Source organism: Coenobita brevimanus, chromosome 82, assembly GCF_032717465.1.
Source record: "Coenobita brevimanus isolate Jiangsu-jjx chromosome 82, ASM3271746v2, whole genome shotgun sequence".
Classification (NCBI taxonomy): Eukaryota; Metazoa; Arthropoda; class Malacostraca; order Decapoda; family Coenobitidae; genus Coenobita; species Coenobita brevimanus.
In genome coordinates, this window is record NC_137035.1 from 202,763 (window position 1) to 222,872 (window position 20,110).

Below are 20,110 nucleotides of genomic sequence, written 5' to 3' on the forward strand. Positions count from 1 at the left end.
TTCACAAGACTACAATCAAGAAAAACCACAATAATGATACTGGCAATCAAGGTGGTTTGACTGTACAGGATAAGGTAGAACTATTGAAAAAACTGGACCATGGTGTTCCCAAGTGGACGTTGTCTGACAAAAGATATTAGTTTCTTAACTGTTTATCACATAAAGAAGGGAAAAAAATACTGATATTCTATGCATACATTGATTTGAAGGAGCAAATGATTAGAAAAACCACGAAAGATGGTAAGGGTACTGAGCATAATCGAGTGATGAGGCAATGGATTTAGCAGTGTTGGAGAGATGCAGTTGACTTGTCAGACAGCATGAAAATGAATGAGGCTCAGTTGTTCTATAATACAATTTGAACATGAGTGTGATTACCCTCAAGGATAATGGGTCAGAGGTGTATTGTCGAATTATTATATGTGGCCTCAGATGGTCCCTGTTGAATTATTATATGTGACATGTGACCTCAGTTGGGAAAAAAAAAGTTAATCCAGCAAGGCACTGGAAACAAAAGTGTGGAAAAATCGGTGATGTTTCTGTATTATGGTGGTACACAATATACAACATTTTTACTTCATCTGTACAAAAATATCAGAGTAGCAAAAGCATACATCCAAAAGCTTTTCGTCTCATTAACTCTCCTCCTTTTACTGACTCCCTTCAACCTCTGTCTCTTCGCCGCACTGTTGCATCTTTATCTCTTTTCTACCGCTACTTTAATGGTCACTGCTCCTCTGAACTGTCTGCATGCATTCCTCCACCTCTACGATAAGCGCGTAGCACACGTCTAGCAGCAAACTCTCATCCCTTTTCTGCCCAACTCTCTAATGCAAGAGTTAACCGTTACTCCCAGTCTTTCATTTATGCAACAGGTCAACTCTGGAACTGTCTCCCTCTGTCTGTGTTTCCTGTGGCCTATGATCTCCAGTCTTTCAAACGCAGTGTGTCCAGGCATCTCGAAATGATCGGATCTTGAATTTGGCTCTCTATTGTATTTTGTTTTTCTCTTGGAGGAAACTGTTATTGCAGGCTCATTGCCTTTGGTTCCTTCTTCCTTGCATAAAAAAAAAAAAAAAAAATCCAATAGAGTACAGCCAATGTATAAAGATCCATCACAATTCAAACCCTATTGCCAATTACATTTTATACAAGGGGTGGGTAGGATCCTACTGGGTCAGTAAGTCATAAAACAATGAGAAACTAACATCACAGTGCCAAGTGATGATCCACATATATCCACCTATCATTCTTGCATGAAGAAGTCTGTGCTGCACCCTTCAGGTCAGTTTTATAATAAAGTTGCTCTCACAACATCTACTTGGTAGAGCTATCCAGTTGACTTGCAAGTAAAAATGAGTTGTAACACTTGCTATGCACATATCCATACAAACCTAACCTTTCTAGCTCTATCGACTGCCATTTCTTTTGTGTTTTCATCATCCATACACTACTTCCTCATATTTTCATTTACCGTACCGAGGCATCTTCTTGTTCGTCTATGCCTCCTACTACAGCCAAACTCACTCATATAAACCTTCCTTACCACTCTTATCATATCTATGCTAAGGGATCATTCTACCTAAGCACATTGCCATCTTTCCTCCAATAATTACAATTCCTTATTCCACACTGTTCATGGTTCTCTGTACTTTTCAGTCTATCAAGTTTACTATCTATCTTCACCTATTGCAATATGCCTTAATCCCACAAAAGGTGCCCACAAAAAAATCACCTCCACATTGTCCTGTCCTCTGCCACTTGGGTGCCCACCTTCCAACTCACATACCTCTCCCTCACATATTTCTTGACTCCATCCCTCCATCTCATCTTTGGTCTTCCCCTACTCATCTTCCCCTCCAGCTCACATACACTCTTCTTGTCAGTCTCTCATTCTCAATCCTCTTCACATGATGATACCATCTCAGAAGTATTTCTCTTAACACTTCCATCACATCCACATCCATACCAATGTTCCTTTTCTTTTTCACTGGAATGTAAGTGTCTCTCCATGTAACTCCACATGCTCCTCTCAACTCCACAAATAACCTCAACAGTCCCAATCCAATGCTCTCATCTGAGATTGTTCATACTAATACAATACTGTCATACTTTCATACTAACAGTATAACATGCCATACTTTCATTCATTCATCATCTAATCCAGTGTTGCTCCATGAGGTGCGTACAAGCCCAGGGTTAGGCAAGTGGTCTTGTCATTTAAGCTGAGAATGACCAGCCTCATTCATCCCTGAATGGCATTACATGAGCAGTAAACCCCAACCACCCCCTGGATATAAACTTGCATTGGCTCAATCTGACTGGAGCGCCTTACTTGCACATTAAACCACCAGGTGCCATAATTTGGTTATATGGTTAACAGTCAGCACAGTCAATGGTTTCCTGTTGTACAGGAATCCATTTGGCTTGTCAGTCAGTGTAGAATCACCCAAAGATAGAAAGAAGAAGAAAGAATGAAGGAAAGAAAGACAGAAGAGGAAGGATGGAAGGAAGGAAGAGAGAAAAGGGCAGGCACCCGAGAGTAGCATTACATAGAGTGAATGGATGGTGAGCATATTTACAGTATACCACTCCTCATAAATATGGGCACTAGCACACACTCAAGCAACTCTGCACTATTTACTGTTCCAAACCGAGGATTTCATAACACCAAACACCTACATCTAATAAATGGTAATAACTCAATTAAAGAAACAATTCTCTTTGATAGCAGGGTATGCTGTACAGTATATACCATATTTATATACTGTATCATACTAAAGAATCCATTTGTTGTTTAACTGGAAGAGGTTTGCCCCAGATGAAAGAGGTTCTCAGGATTTAACTGCGTTAAACTGTCATGGCTGAGCGGAAATTTTGGCACAGCAGTACAGGTGTACTGTGGCACATTTCATATCAAATCAGAGAGTGCTGTATCAACAAAAATATTACTGCTTTAAATATACTGTTATGAAAACCACCACAATGCACAATATTGTATAGTGACACCTGACTATGACTTGTATACCATACCTGATGTTCCAGTGCACGGACGTCTACTACAATAAACCATGTACCAGTAGTCATTATTCTTGACAGAAGTAATTTTTAACTGGCATATTACAGCTAATGCATGCAAAAATTTGTATTAGTTATATACACTATATTTATGTAAAACCATCTGTTTAAAACAGTAATATGATTAACTTAAGAACAAATGCAAATACTATACAGTCTCAGAAGTGTCATACAGCCTACAACATGAATGCACATATCTCTGTGAATGAGTGTCCATATGAGTGTCAACATGAATGTATCTCTAGCTTTCAGTAACCATTCAGTACATGCAGGTTATCTGACTACCTTTGAGAAGAGTGATGTATAAACATTTACGGTCAGCAACATAATTTACAGTATCATAAATCAGGGCATGCGGTTTCACAGATGGCCTCGGTAAATCTGCGTAAGTACTGTAATGCTATTTATGCAAAACTGATTGACATCAAAATACCAACTTTTAATGAAATAATGTTCGTTACAAATTTTTTCACTTACATGATAAAACTGTTGTTTTTTAGTTGTTTTTTGTGGTGTTAAATGCACCAACAGATGTACATATTTACAGCTGTCAAAGAGGTAGTATTTTTTCATGTTTTAGTGGGGCCCAAACCTAGGAGTAGCCCCCTAAGAAGCTGCCCTATCAGTGGGTGAATAATGGCAGGGCAGCTACAGTGCCAAGGCACGCTTAGAGGGTGTCCCTGTAGCTCTCCTGGCACGATGCACCAAGGTCACTGACACAACCATTGGTCACGGCTGGTGGGCTATTGGTCCCACGTCCCATGCCTAGACTTGGGACTGTGCGGGTGGGTGGGGTCTGTCTCTCCCCATTATTTCATACCGATTATGGCAAAAAAGTAGAAAAATCACGCAAGCCTTAGGAAACTAAATCACTCAAGGGGGATCAGAGTGGCATCATGGAATGTAAGTGGTTGAGGCACTGAGTAGGAGGTGGTTAGACGTTGGATGTGTGCAGGAAGTTAGACACAGAGGAGGATCAGCCAAAATGATTGCTGGGAGGGACTGTTGATACAAGATATTTTGATAGGGTAGGGCAGATGGATATGGTGGTGTGGGTGTGTTCGTTAACTCTACCCCACCACCCTTGGTAATGATCTTGATTTGCAGTACGCAGTGCGACTGTGCTGGCGAATGCACAGGCGTACAGCCTCCTTCTCCCAGCAGTGTTAAGTGCTAGATGCCTCCTACTCGTGTGAGTTGCGTTCGTCTGGCTCCATTCATTAACGTTTATTTCTAGTGCTATTGGTCAACATATTGACCAAGGGTGGTGTTCCTGTTAGGAAGTTATCGTGTTACTGTTACACATTTTTTTTTTTTCCCCCCAGGAATAAACTACATTTTTCAGGTGTGAAAGAGACTATAAGTGATCAACACTGGCATCCCATAAAAAGGGGTTTAGGTTAGACGACACAAGAGAGAGAGAGGAATACTTTTTTTTTTTTTTTTTTGCTTTTTACATATTTTTAAATATTTTTTTCTATTGTTCAAATTTTCAAATTTTTGTTCAACTTTCTCATTATTCTTTAAAGAAACGATTGTAGTTTTTGTTAAAAATAATAAACTTAAGATCTATTCAACGCATATAATTTTATTTAATTTCCTAAGTGTGTATAAGATCATTACCATGGGTAGTGGTACGGTACTATTTTCCAGGGTGGTGATCTAGGGTTAAGGAGAAATTGGTGAAATATGTTATGAATGTATAGAGAGTGAAAGGATAATAGTGGTGAAAATTTTTGGTGGGGTCACATTTTTTATTATATAGACTTATGCTCCACAGGCTAGACTGGATGATTTAGAAGAAGACAGATTCTGGGATGACTTCATACATGTGGTAAGTGGTATGGGGGATGATGAAACTGCAGTTTTGGGTGGGGACTTATCATGTAGGTGACGCAGCTCAAGGATATGAAGTGGTACATGGGAGATGTGCATATGGTACAAGGAATGAGGAAGGAGAAAGGATACTTGAGTTTGGGGAGGCAATGAAAATGATTGTGTGCAACACACATTCTAGGAAATGAGAGAGTAGGGTGATAACATACAAGTCTGGGGGAAATAGAAGCCAGATAGACTATTTCCTGGTCAAGAGGGCTGACAGGAGGTTGGTGAGGGATGTTAAAGTACTGTAACTGGGAGCAAGGAGTGTGTGCAACAAAAGTTACTGACATGTGACGTGATGCTTAAGGAGCTGGTGATGAAAAAGAGGACCTATGCACCAAGAAGGAAAATGTGGACGTTGAAAAACCAAGCAGTAAGGGATGCCTTCTAATGCAAAATGAGTAGAGTGGTGGTTGAACAGGGAGACACTGACAGAAGTGTTAATGAACAGTACAGAGCTCTCAAGAACAATCTCCTGAGAGTTACAAATTCAGTATGGACAAGGAGCACTCCCAAGACATAAAGTAACCAGGTGGCAGGATGAGGGTGTTGAAGTTGCAGTTTAGGAGAAAATAAGGTTTTTCTGGGAATGGAAAAGGGGTGTTAACAAAGGGGAATACTTGGGTGCTATACACTGGGCTAGAAGAGAGGTTTACAGGACAAAACCTGGGTCACAGAGACTTGTACTAGATAACGTAAATAGTGTGGAAAGAATGTATATGATATTTAAGGTGGCAAATCACATGAAGAGGGAAAACAGGGATATCACAAGTGAGCAGTGTGTGAAGAATGATGAAGGAAAGATAGTGGTGAACAGTGGGGATATTTAAGATGCCTGGAGACTGCATTACAAATGGATGATAAATGAAAAGTTTGACTGGAACAGGGAAGGTTTGGAGCCACCAGATCCAGTGTTTGCCCTTGGCCTTTGATTCATGCTGCTAATGTGAGCAGGGCAATAGGCAAGATGAAGGTGGGAAAGGCAGGAGGTGAGTCTAGGTTGACTGTTGAAATGCTGAAAGCCTCAGGTGATATAGGAATGAGGTTAGTTAATGACCTGATAAATATGATTATATATGAGTGTACTGACCCAGATGAATGGCTGAAAAGTGTAACTGTAAATGTGAACAAGGGGAAGGGTGATGCCCTGGAAGAGGAAATTAGAGGCAAAAGGCTTTTGGACCAGATAATGAAGGTAATGGAGAGAGTTCTGGAAGGTATGATTACAGAATGAGTGAATATTGATAAGATGCAATTTGGGTCTATGCCAGGCAAAGTGACCACAGATGCCATATTCATTGTTCAACAGATTCTGGAAAAATATATAGGAAAGAAAACGAATCTGCAATTTGTTTTTGTTGATTTGGAGAAGGCCTCTGACAAAGTCCCTAGGGAGGTGGTGAAGTGGGCAATGAGAAAGCTTGGGATCAAGAAGTGGTTGGTTAGGGTGGTTATGGCTAAGTATGAGGGTGCTCACACCCGGGTAAGGGTGAATGGAGATTTGCGTGATGAGTTTCCGTGATTGTTGGTGTGCATCAGGGGTCAAATTTGAGCCCCTTGTTGCATATCATGGTACCTGAAGCCCTCTCACATGACTTCAGAAATGAATTCAGGTGGGAGATGCTGCATGCTGGTGATCTGGTGTTGACTGCAGAGAATGAAAGGGAGGCAGAGGAAAGATTCAGGAAGTGGGGAGATCGTATGGGGCACAAGGGCTTAAGAGTATATAAAGATAAAACAGATGTGATGGTATCTAGGGCTGGTGGCAGTACTGTCAAAGAGGAGGGAGAGTGGCCTTGTGCAATTTGCCACAAAGGCATGAGAAGTAATTTAAACTTGTGCAGTGTTTGTGATAAGTGGGTGCATAAGAGATGTAGTGGTATTAAAAGGCAGACTGCAAGATAATGCTGATTTCATGTGTACAGTGTGTCGAGGAAAGCATGTGAAGATTGTCAGGCGTGAAAGGACCGATCTTGTTTGTGAGTTTCTTGAGTGTGTGGAAGTTTTGTTATTTGGGAAACATGTTATGTGCTGGAGGTGGGGCTGGAGCTAGCTCTGTGGCAAGAATGAGGAGTGGCTGGAAGAAGTTCAGGGAAATGTTGCCTCTCCTGACAATGAGAGGGCTTTCCCTCCGTGCTATGGGACCTTTGTACGCAGCACGCATCAGAAGTGTAATGCTGTGTGGTAGTGAGACCTGGGCAGTAAAGGAGAAGGCTATTCACAAGCTCAAAAGTACAGAAAGAACAATGGTTAAGTGGATGTGCGGTACGTCCTTGAGTGCAAGGCCTGGGGGCATAGGTTTATGATGGAGGAGTTGAGAGGTAGGATGGGACTGAGTGTATTGGTTCTGTGAGAAGAAGTAGATTGAAATGGTTTGGGCATGTGGAGAGAGTGGGGGATGATAAATGGATGTAGAAAGTGAGAAGTGTTAATGTTAGTGGTTGGGCTGCGAGAGGTCAACCGAAAAAGACCTGGGACAAGGTCATTAAGTGTGACCTTAGAGATAAGGGACTGAAAAGGAAAGCTGCCAGAGATTCAGCAACATGGAAAGCCACCATCAGGTGACCAGGGCCGGTGCATACAAGCATGTTGGATCCTTTAACCTCTAAAAGACGGGTACTGGAATGTTTTGACATACGCTCAGGGCAGGCATAATCAGCAGGTACAATACAGCAGGGGGTTTGTGGGGGGTGGGGGTGGGAAGGGTGGGGGGGGTTGTGGAGTGGTGTAGGGGGGAGGGCTGGGTGGTTTGGGGAGGTGGAGGGTGGGCATGGGGAGTAGAGTGGAGGGTGGGCATGGGGGTAGGGTGGGGGGTGAGTATGGGGGATAGGGTGGTGGGTAAGTATGGGGGGTAGGGTGGGGGTGGATAGGGGGGTAGGGGGTGGATAGGGGGGAGGGGTGATAGGTAGAGGGGTGGGGGTGGGGGTGGAGGTTGGAGGGGTGGGGGTGGTGGTGGAGGTTGGAGGGGTAGGATGGTTTTGGAGGTGGGGGCAGTTTGGGGGGTAAGGGTATGGGGTGGGTGGGAGGGGGGCTAGTGAGTAGGGCATTAGGGGTGGTGGGGGTAGGTAGTGGGGGGTAGGGATGGAGGACAGGCAGTGGGGGTGGTTGGGGGATTGTCGGGGAGTGGGGGTGGTTGGGGGATAGGGGGATTGTGGGGGAGTGGAGGTGGTTATGGGATAGTGGGAGGATGGGGGGTGTGGGGGATGGATGGTGGGGGGTTGGGGTGGGAAAGTTGGGGTTGGTGGGAAGGTGGGGGTTATGGGTGGTAGGAGGTAGTGGAGAGGGTTGGGAGGCTGTGGAGGGAGTTGGGGAGGCTGTGGGGGTTCGGGAGTGGGAGGGTGGGGGCAGTGGTGGGAGGGTGGGGGCAGTGGTGGGAGGGTGGGGGTGGAGATGGTGGGAGGGTGGGGGTGGAGATGGTGGAAGGTGGTGTGTAGGTGTGGTGGTAGGGGGGGTGGGGGCAGGACAGCATATGCAGACAACCATCTTTTTGGCCCTAGTACCCTAGTACCCCCACCCCTCGTATGCAGACACCCGTCTTTTAGGGATTAAAAATGACACGAAAACAAAACGATTCAGTACAACAATGAAAGGTATACACAGCATACTTAAAAAAGTGTGCATACTTAAGTATGAACAAGTGCATTCATGTGTTATATATTTTAATGCACTATGAAAGTATCAGAGACAAGAGAAATAATATCAGTAATGACCACAATACAGAGCAGTATGAGGAATAATACAAATGGGTGATGAGTGCATATGCTTACTGCTCTCCTACAGTCTTGCTTACCTTCAGCTCCAACTAGTTGGCTCAGGAAGCTTTTGACAGGGTCTTTAAAGGAAGAAATAAGCAAGTGATGCATCTTGGAAACTACAACTGTGTCTATGATAGTCAACTAATATACCAACCTATCTTGCTGTTCTACATCCCATTTTCCTATGAAAGGTACAAATACTTCATTACTCACTTCACTCGATATTATTCATATACAGTACTGTATACGTACAGGTGTATTATCAGCAGTAACCATCTGCACTATTTCCATGGTTACTCTGTTGTATACAGTTCTTCTACAACTCTTTTTCTGATGTCTTTCCCTTTATATTTATGGTACAGTAAGTGCTCTCTTCCATAATTCCAGTACAACCCCTGCTGTGGCTGAGTAGCCATAAGGCTGTGTCTTCGTGCAAGCAGATGATGCCACTTGACTCAAGTTTCCATCCACCCCTTGTGGGCTGGTAGGTAAAATGTATACACTACCTTGGGTAACACTTACAGAGGGTAACTGTGGCAACCTGGATGATGAAGTAGCCCTGTGTCCCAGGATAGCAGGTGAACAACACACCACAAATTAAAAGGCCTAAGTCACAGAGCTAAGCACATTTTGATGTCTGCTTCCACCTTTACATTATCCTCTCTCTCATACCACCTGATATATTCTATGAATGTTGCTTACCATCTACCACATCCCTACTTTAATCCCTCCAACCCTAGGATGTCTTAAACCAAATATAACTGCCAGGAGTTGGCTAGAATAAAATTTTAAAGACAAAGCCAGGCTTAAGGGGTCAAGCATTTCCATAGTTATACCATACTCTCCTGCTGTCTTTCCAAATAAGAGTTTATTTACTGCAGTTCTGACTACTGACTTCTTATTTACATGCTGCTTCTTGTGCTGTCAGCCTTTTCTCCCATTTCCTACCATAACAGGTAATTTCAGCTTTTTATGTCTGGTAATAATAGGTCTAAACTATTCTTCATCCTAACCATGTCTCAATATATAGTCTCTACATTAAGAATAATCAATCCCAAAGACTCCTTTATCATTCTGTAATACTGTTCCCTGTTATTTCCACTGTCTCTCTGGTACCAAACCTTTACTTTTTTCTTATACAGTATTTTCTTTCAAGCCTCTTGCTTTTCCTTCCCAGTAAATACATCATATGTATTGTACTACACAGCCTTTACAGGTATTAACATGATTACTAGAACAATATACTGTACCAATGAAGGCATTATGCATAAAATGAGTATATGTCAATACCAGTATTTCATCAGTTACAGCCTATTGTATGTAACATACTCTGAATCAGTCTAGGATTAAGAAACAAAAGTAAAGCAAAGCAAGGCATGTAAGACCACAGATAGAACAAAAAATAAAAGCTGAATATTCTATAGAAAAAAAAAAAAAGGACTTTATCTTCATCATCCTACCCAAATTCCCCCATTTACTTGGAGTGGAGAGATGTAATATAGAGTATGGTTCAAATAAATATAGAAAGGTACTGTACCATAAACTACCCTCCTCAATGAATTCTAAACGCCCTTCATAGATGGCAGAAGAGACACAGACAGAATGCAGGCCATCATAGCAAAATACTTCCTTAATTAAAATTTCAGTTAGGCAATCTGTACAAAACTGCTTGTAGTTATAAATCTGAACCATGCTATAGAAAAATTCCCAGATACATGTATAACTACCTCTTCTGCAGTTACAGGTACTGTCCACATTTTGTGAATGTGGTAATGCCGTATTTGTTGTCAGCATCTTTTGTTCATTTATCCATCCATCCATCCACAATCCAATTCCTTATTCCCTGATAAGAGGTGAAGGGGACCACTGATATGCTGTACTGTTCACACATTAATGATGAGAGAGGCTAGTCACTATTCCCTGAGCAGGATTATGCGAGCCATAAACCCCATCCATCAAATGGATTTAAACCTACATTTACAATCATATGGACAACATCTAAGTGAAATGTTTTAACCACCAGACCACCTGGTATGGATTTGTTGGCTCTATACTGCATTTACCATCCAGTTTAGTAACTGTTTTCCATGGTCAAGTTATCACTTAGTCATCATTCAGTGTAGATTATCACTATATCGAATAAGTGCATGGTGGGCACCTCCAACTATAAGTCAAACCAAAAAATACGTTAGCCTACGCATTAAAAAACTGAGTCTAAACATTTCTGAGTACTGTATTCCAATTTCTTGTGTATTTACAGTATTACTAATAATAACATGCTGCAAATAGAGCTTTATGTACAGTATTAGGTTGTCTGGTGGCTGGTGACAGACAGATGATATGTGAAGGGGTGAAAAGGTGATGGTAGTGGTGGGGAGACAAGTTGGTGCCCCTCTAGACAATCTGGGATCGACTACTGATTACTGACACTCTCTTTCCAGCACCTTAGTTGTCCATGATAATCCAAAGTGAACATGAAAACTAAAATCTGTACAGATAAAATGGTGCATGAACAACATTTTCCTCAATAACCTCTTCACTATGCCATCATTTATTCATGCAACCTCATGAAAATTTTACTCAAGTTAGGAAAGATCTAATGTATGGAATGGATTAATGAAGGCTGTAACTTATTTAACCTTCCTAGTTTGAAAAGTCTCACCAAGGTTGAAAAAAATAAACTGGTGGTATCAAGAAAAAAAAAATAAAAGTATCACCAATGTAGTGCTGTTAGCCTTTCTGTCAGCTTGATCGAATACAAACATTACATTAACATGATTCGCTGACACAAATGATGGTGTGTCCAAGGAGCAACTGATCCCTTCCAATATCCACCATCTCCCAAAACCTTATGTCCATTTTTATAAGCTTCATCACTTCCCCATGTTGCCATATAGGAGACACGCTACAGTACTGATGGCTGATTGGTTTATACAACTGAAGCTTTATATTCAAGTGCCTGTGTTGAGCACATGACAATGCCAAATGGTTCAGCCTACTGAATATTCTAAACTAAAACAGATGTCTAGTATGCCTCTCTACTCCATTAGTTTTTGAGCAAGCTTGTCACCATGCATCAACATCATGATTCAAAACTCATCTACAGACCAGTCTTCACCTACTTGTTGTTACAGTCTTTGTTGACTTAATATCAAATTCTTAATCTGCCTACTGTTGTAGATATCTCAAGTACAACTTGTTCAATTGACTTTACCATCAACAGATGCAGCATTAGCACATACTACAAAACATGGAAAACCATTCTAACTGCAGAAGTGGAGAATCTGTATATTACTTTAAAAATAAGATTCTGAAAATAAAGTAAAGAAAGGAACTTGAAGATATTCTTCATGGAAAACACACAAAACCTTGCAATTCATTTTTCTCCTACATCATTCTCAAGCACTGCAGTCACATCCATATCATCTAAAGTGTGTATTACCCATTCTTTCATCTGATGTCACTTATCCACATACAACACAAGCACACAAAATAATAAAATGCCACAACATATCTATGCATATCTAAACACAAAGCAATCAGCATCTACATTATCTAACTACTGTACTGATCAGCACAAAGCATATATGACAAAACAAAAACAAAAAGGACAAAACTACAAAGGTATAAAAGCAAAATACAAACGTTAAGACAAAGCATGAATGGGTTAATGATTACATATAAAACAGGACAATACTCTATACTTCATTTAATAATCAATGAGTTGAAAGACTATAAAAGGCAAGCATTTATATATCACGTAGGTTAAATACTACTATACAAACTAACCGCAATGTGCAATTACAGTAGTATATGGTGCATTAAAAAATTTCTTAAAATAGTAAGCATACATCCCAACTCTAATTCTCCCAAAGAAATTTAAGTTTCTTCTCTAATTTTAATGCCCCTTAACTTCCTGAAAATCAGTTAAGAGTGGTGACTACAAATATTATATTAATTATCAAGCCCAGTTTAATATTCAGAACATGGTGCTTACATCTTGCAGGAAACTATTATTTGCAATATTAAATCAACTATCAAATACACAAAAGTAGCAATATGCTCCTGAAAGAAATGAAAACTTTAATATAAAAAAGCTGTGAAATCAGGGGCAGTCCAAGAGACTATTCTTCATGCTGAGGGCTAGAATGATCTGGGTATAAGAAGGAAGGGAGACATCAGGAGAGACAAGAGGGGATGACATGACACTAACCTCTTCAAAGAAGAGCTGTGTGGTCTGAAGGACATGCTTCAGCTCAGTCAGCTCCAAGGCATTACGGCGCAAAGTTTCTGCATTAGCATTTACCTCACGAAGCTCATTCTCTAGCTTCTCAAATGTTGCCTGTTGAAGGGAGATGTATAGACAAAGAAGTTTTAAATGAAATGCAACAATTAATTCTCATTTTACAACTTACTTAACTTAAGCACAATGAAACAACTCATCCCTTACTGTTAATCATTTTAAAAAATACACTCCATCGGAAATGGATTCTGCAAGTTCACAACACTGAGTAAGCATCCATTCATCCATCCATCATCCAATCTTATGTTGCCCCATGAGAAGTGTAGCAGCCTGGGGCTAGGCAAGTTGGTCCTAATATTTAAGATGAGAGTGACCAGCCCCAAGAAGCGTCGGCACTCCCTCAGGCCACCAAGCTAGAATGCATCGAGAGGAAGAAGAAAGGGGAGAGGAAAGTTGACATTGCCAAGGCCTACGACATGAATGAAGCCAACGTGATCATAATAAAAATCTTAAGACAAGATCCTGCCAGCCGAAGGCTATCACACGGCACTTCATACCAGGTTTGCCGAGGATACGATGGTAAATCGGAACGGTAACGTGGTAAAATTGCCGACGATACCACGGGCATTTGGAATTCATCTGGATGGATTCCTGCCGAGGATACGGGCAAAACAGTGTGACCAAAACCCAGGCGACTCGATAGAGAATGTATTGTACCACAGCATTGAACATTTAGCCTGACACTGAATACATATTAATATTTTAGAATAAATATCAATCGTGTTGAAACCCTTCTCATCGGCGTGCGTACCAGTTTATAAACAAAGTTGCTTCTCCTTATTCTCTACCGAGTCAGCGACAGCGATCACTTTCCACAGGCACGAGATGGGGCTCTGGCAACAGTGTGAGAAGCATGCACTTTGCCGAGGATTAATGGACGAAGATAGTGATTCTGAGTATGATTTCGAAGGATTTATGAGGGAGGTTTGATTTCGAAGGATTTATGAGGGAGGTTGAGGAGGAGCAACAGCCATTACCAGCTAGTGACGCCAGCAGCCATCCTCCGGGGACCCAGTAGGACTACCTACAGCCTTGGATACCACCTTCCATTCCCAGCAAGCCCACCAACACTATCCTAAAAGGTTAGTTATCATTCATAGCACAGTACCATTTATTAAAATTACAACAGTACCAATACATGTATAGGTATATGGCAGGTATGTAGGGTGACTTTTCCGAGGGTTGCTGACATAATTCATTTTTCCCCATAAGCTCTATTGTTAGTCCAACATATTTTTGGTCCAACACATGACCCATGCATGACAATATTACCATGCTGGACGCGAGGGTACTGTATTATATTCTTGTGCCGAATGAAACAAAATATCAGTAAGAGAAGCCAGCCAAACAAGGGTTATTGAATTTCCATATGAGACAGACGTCTGTTACAATGACTCAAATGTCATGCTAGCCATCATCTCCAGTATGATTCCCTTACTAGTTACTGAGTGGATGGCAAGGAAAGTGATCATGACTGCATTTCAGAAGGTTAGCAGGGAGTTCACCAGTGATCATGTTAGCCTGCTAAAGTGGGGTGTATGCTCGATGCTAAATTGCTAAACTGCTATACCGCTAAACCCCCAGACCGTCACATGGCCAGTTGTAAACAAACCCCAAATTTTTTCTTGAGCCTGGGAGTTTCTAATCATAAAATCTGAGTATATACACAAGTGAATGTAACTTTTTACAATAAATCAAAGGTGTTTATACTAAAAAAAATACATGATTGCCAAACAGTGAGATGATCCTCTGTATAAGTGATTCTTCTAAATGGAGCCAAGGTCTTAGGCTCGCCTCCAGGACGCAATGGGATATTTGAAGGTGATTTTGAGACAAAAAAAAGTTCGTCTTCCACCCCACAAAATATGGTACTATAGCTGTACCTGTGGGCAAAAAATTCTACGGAGATCCTATGCCGGGCTTCAGGAGCAGCATTTTTTGGTCAAAATGTGATCGCTCATTAAATATAGTAAAAGTTTTTCAATTGTGATGGGACCAAGTTTTTCCATATCAGTGAATTTTTTGCAATTTTTGTGACAATTTTGGTGCAATTTGAATACAGTATGTAGTTTCGGCTGCCCAAAATACACACACACAAACACACACACACACACACACACACACACACACACACACACACCTACTTCTATAGTATATTAGTTGAGAGGGTAGTGAGTTCAGAAAAACTGTACGTCTAAAAGCAAAATGAAAATCTAAGTGAAATCAATGCCACATTATTGCCCCGGGACACCCATTTTTTTCTTTAAACTGGAATTCTTGTCAAGAAGTATTATCTTCAATGCAACCAACATTCCTATCTCTAAAAGTACTGAAATTTTCCGGGTTTCATTTAATAATACCCTGAATTGGACTTCTCATGTTTGATCACTTGCTACAAATGCTGCAAACTGTTTCAAAGAAACTTGGATTATTGTATAGAATCTGTTACTTCTTCACTGATGAGCAGTTAGATACTTACAAGAGTCATATGTGCTCTCAGCTCAAATATTGCTCAACCATGTGGGTTGGATGTGGAGAGGTTGCACTAAAACAACTGGACAAAATTCAGAAAGCTATAAGAATATTTAATAACCTGGCAACTACAAATGAACTACCCCCCTACATGTAAGATGGAATATTGCCTCCGTTGCATTATTTTACAGATATTTTTATGGCAATTTCAAACGAAATTGTATCCATTGTGCCACCTCTCCATGCCTTTCCCTTTGCTACATTGGCATTGGTAGTGCTCGTGACTTGACTGTCACACTGCCATATTGCAGAACTTCAGAATTTATTTATTCCCAGAACTGCTTCTCTTTGGAACTCACTTCCCCAGATTAGTTTCCCCCAAACTTCAACCTACAGCAGTTCAAATCCAACTGTTACAAATTTTTTTATGACCAAAGGACACATGTAATCTGCTATATAGAATTCTATTTTATTTGTATTTCCTTCCTCTGTTCATCTTCTATTTAAAAAAAAAAAAAAAAAAAGGAAAAGAAAGAAAAGAAAAAGAAAAAATAGTGCTTCCTTAATTTACTTCACTCTTAGCAACACTAACCTCCCTCTCTACTTTACTAAACTAATCCTGAGACTTGCCATACCTCAAGGTCAATCATCTCACGTGGCTGCGGTGCTTCAGGGTTCTCCCCAGTGTCAAGGATGGGCAGGTTATCTTTCTCAACCTCTTTCTCTAAGTACCGCAGCTTGCGTTCCATCTCATCACAACGTCGTACTTCATGAACAAACTTGCGTTGAAAAGCATTGACATCTGGATTCAACTGCATGGAGAATACCAGTTTGAGTTACATGAAGTATCCTGTATATCCAAGAGAATTATGGAATGAATACAAATGCAATTTAAATGTTCAGGAGCTGGGAGCTGATACGCCCTTCCTCTTTGTACTCAAAACCTGCCATCAGTGAATGTCAGGCACATTGGAAGAGGATGGATTCCTCTTTAAACATTCTGAAAAGACTGAATGTACTTAGATGGAATAACAGAACAGTGAAGAGTTTTTGTTGATACTGCATAAATGAGGGGAGGGGGCCATAAGATTATTCTCCCATCTAGCCATGATCAACAATTTACTGATTTAGAATCGGCAAATAGTCAGTGGCAGGATTCATGCTGAATTTTTTGAATAGTCAATTGTAGGTTAGCAAAGTACTGGTACTACACCGAAAAATTCTAGAACTACAGCTGAAATTAAAACGTTTAGAGCTAAAGTTAATATTAAGAAGAGTCAAGAATAAAATGATATACAATACTAACAGCTGAGGCAATCTTCACTTCTACTTGGCAATTTTTCAAAAACAATTAAAAAAATAAAAAAACTACTTACTATTAGGCCAAAGCTGAAATAAGTAGGTGAAAGTAGTTGTTCCAAGACACTTGGAGCTGACATAAAAACTTTTAGAGAATAAAATATGGCTCATCAATTGTACTAAAGCTCTGCCTTTCTCCATCTCATGCTATGGCTCTCCTTTCCATCCCCATTCTACTGTATCTGTTGTTATACCATTATATTTTCCACCAACCAAGCAAGGAAAACAGACAGAGTATACTGTAATATACAAACTCTAACCAAAATTAGAATGAAAAAGAACAAACTCTGTTTACCAAGTACTGCACCATACTTTACCTGAAGTATATATAGCTATTGCAAAAAATATTTTGTAAAATACAATATTAACAGACTACTCACATCCCTGAACTGTACCAGCCCAATCTCTCCCAGCTCTGAGATGCAGTTGTATGCTGCCTCACTGGAGAGAAAGAGCTGGCAGAGGGCCATTTCTTCACTCCTGAAGATTGACCCCATCCTGGCTCCTCCTTACTGTATATTGTACCTGTTGGAAGATGCATATGTGAGGGGCTATGGTTGGGACATACAATGCATATGTCTAAACAAAGATTGTCTTCCTGTGGACTGGCTTTGAATACTTTTCCATTTCACAGTGAGTATATAAATCAGTGATAATTCAAGGTTTCTCTCTCTCTCTCTCTCTCTCTCTATTGATAATGAACAGAGGAAAGAAGAACAAAGAATAAAAAAATCCCATACACCTGATTACAGGTGTCCTCTGTTAATAAAAAACTTTTAACAAACTGTTGTGGGTTGAGGTTTGGGGGGAACTAATCTTGGGGAACAATGAATAATCTGAAGCCCATGTTTCAAGCAATGAATACGTTCACTTCGCAATATTTTCATTTGCTTTGTAGGTCCCCTTTTATCTTTTTTGGAAATTTATTTCTTCACGAATAACAATGATCTCTGGCAAAAATTTTTGGTAAATAACTGATTCTGTTACTTTGGGGCATTCTACAGTCAGCTCTAATCTCTACAAACACCTATTCTTCTATGACACCACTGGTGAAAAAAATACCTGTAATAGAAACATAGCACTCATATATAACACATGGTTCCTCCCGTGCATCTGGTTCTGCCTTTCCCACTGCACATGTACAGTAAAAGTCCAATTATTCGGCATCTATGGGACCAGTCTGTGTCAGGATTAAGTCAGTACACACTCAGTTGAACCAGGATCAGAGTTTCGAGCTGATGAGCACATGTATGCAGATTTGTGGGTCTGTTTGGTGAGTGAGTCTGAATTACGAGTGGAATGTCTGTTTGAGTGTTTGAAGCATCGTCCAAACTTGAAGTGGTGAAGATGCTGCACCTCTTGCCGGCATATGCCTACCATTCTTAAAAGCAACCAGGCCCTACCCTGCTTTCAAATTTAGTGAGTTTTGATTTGTTAGTTTTTTCTTTCTCATCAGCTCAAGTAAAGACAGGGATTTGTTATATTACCTGTGTAGAAATATATATACAAATATATCTATCTATCTACAGCCCGATGCCCTAATCCCACAAAGGGTGGCTGCAGACAAAAAATGCCTCCAAGTCGCTCTGTCACCCATCCCTCCCTCATATACCTCTCAACTCCATCCCTCCACCTCATCCTCGGTCTACCCCTCCCTCTCCCTCCCTCCACCTCACCTACATACACCCTCTTAATCAGTCTTTATTCTCCATTCTCTCCACATGTCCAAACCACCTCAGTGTATTTCTCCTAATCTTCTCAACCACATCCACATCCACCCCACAACGTTCCTTCACTTCTTCATTTGTCAACCTGTCCCTCCATGTCACTCCACATGCTCTTCTCAGGTAACTCATTTCTACTGCTCTCACTCTTGACTTGTTCCCCTCTTGCAGGGTCCACGCCTCGCTTCCATACGTCGGGGTAGGGATCACAATACTATCATGCAGTGACTTCTTAACTTCCATACTCACCTCCCTATTCCTCATCATTATTTTCAGTGAACCAACAACCTTCCTTCCCTGCTGTACCCTTTCACGCACTTCATCCCCCAAAGTTCCATCCTTACTCATCACACTACCCAAGTACTTGAATGCACTCACGTTCTCCATATCCTCACCATCCAACTTTACTGTACATTCTGTGACTTCATTCCTCTCAAACACCATAACTTTACTTTTGTTTACATTAACTTTCAGCTTCCTCCTCCTACACACTGTCCCAAATTCATTCACCAAACCTTGCAACTCCCATTCATCTTCAATCAACAATGCTGTATCATCAGCAAACAGCAACACCGGAATCTTCCAAATCTCACCCTCATTCATCAGAGCCACCCCCACATCCACTGCCCTACCTTGCACCTCCTTTACAACCCCATCCATGTATTGTACATATTAAACAGCCATGGAGACATCACACAACCCTGTTTCAGACCCACATTGAGATAAAAGAACTCACTCAGCTCACCATCCACTTGCACCGTAGCCCTAGCTCCTTCGTCAATACTCTTCACAGCACTCAACAATTTCCCCTCCACTCCATATATTCTTAATACCTTCCACATACAGTACCTTGCCTATCTATTCTGTCATAAGCTTTCTCCAAGTCTATGAAGGAAGCATACATTTTCTTTCCCTTCTCTAGATACTTCTCCACTAAAAATCTTAGAACAAATATCTGATCTACACACCCTTTTCCCTTCCAAAATCCCCCTTGTTCTTCTCCAACTAGCTCCTCTGTCATATGCCTAACCCTATCAATGAGTATTCTACCAAATATTTTACCAGTCACACTAAGAAGGCAAATACCCCTATGGTTACCACATACTTCTCTCTCCCCCTTTCCTTCGTATAAAGAAACAATTATACCTGATTTCCTGTCCTCTGGAACCCTTCCCTCTTCCCAAGCCAGTCTACACAATTTCCATATGCGCTCCACAACAATCTCACTCCCACACCTCAGCATTTCACCACACTCCATCAATTCCTGGGGCCTTTCCCAACTTGATCTTCTTCATATATATATATATATATATATATATATATATATACATACATACATACATACATATATCTTCTTTCGGCTCTCTCCATAGGGGTCGCCACAGCGGATCACCCGTCTCCATTTTACTCTGTCTTCTGCATCTTCTTCTCTTACACCTACCACCCACATGTCCTCTTTCACTTCACCCATAAACCTTCCTCTCTTTCTCCTGCCTGGTAACTCCATTTCCAGCATCCTCCTCCCGACATACTCCTCA

General features: G+C 40.9%; 1 protein-coding gene across 1 annotated transcript in view; it reads right to left on the minus strand.

The window, feature by feature from the left end:
• The window catches only part of LOC145409643 (V-type proton ATPase 116 kDa subunit a 1-like), a 103,707-nt gene extending 86,362 nt beyond the window's left edge, over positions 1 to 17,345 (minus strand). Inside the window, exons 1-3 of the mRNA XM_080279994.1 lie at positions 17,229 to 17,345; positions 16,125 to 16,301; positions 12,928 to 13,056 (exon numbers count right to left, since the gene is read on the minus strand). Of these exons, the coding sequence (XP_080136120.1) occupies positions 12,928 to 13,056; positions 16,125 to 16,301; positions 17,229 to 17,345 (423 nt within the window). The remainder of the gene's footprint in view (positions 1 to 12,927; positions 13,057 to 16,124; positions 16,302 to 17,228) is intronic.
• Positions 17,346 to 20,110: the final 2,765 nt, after the last annotated feature.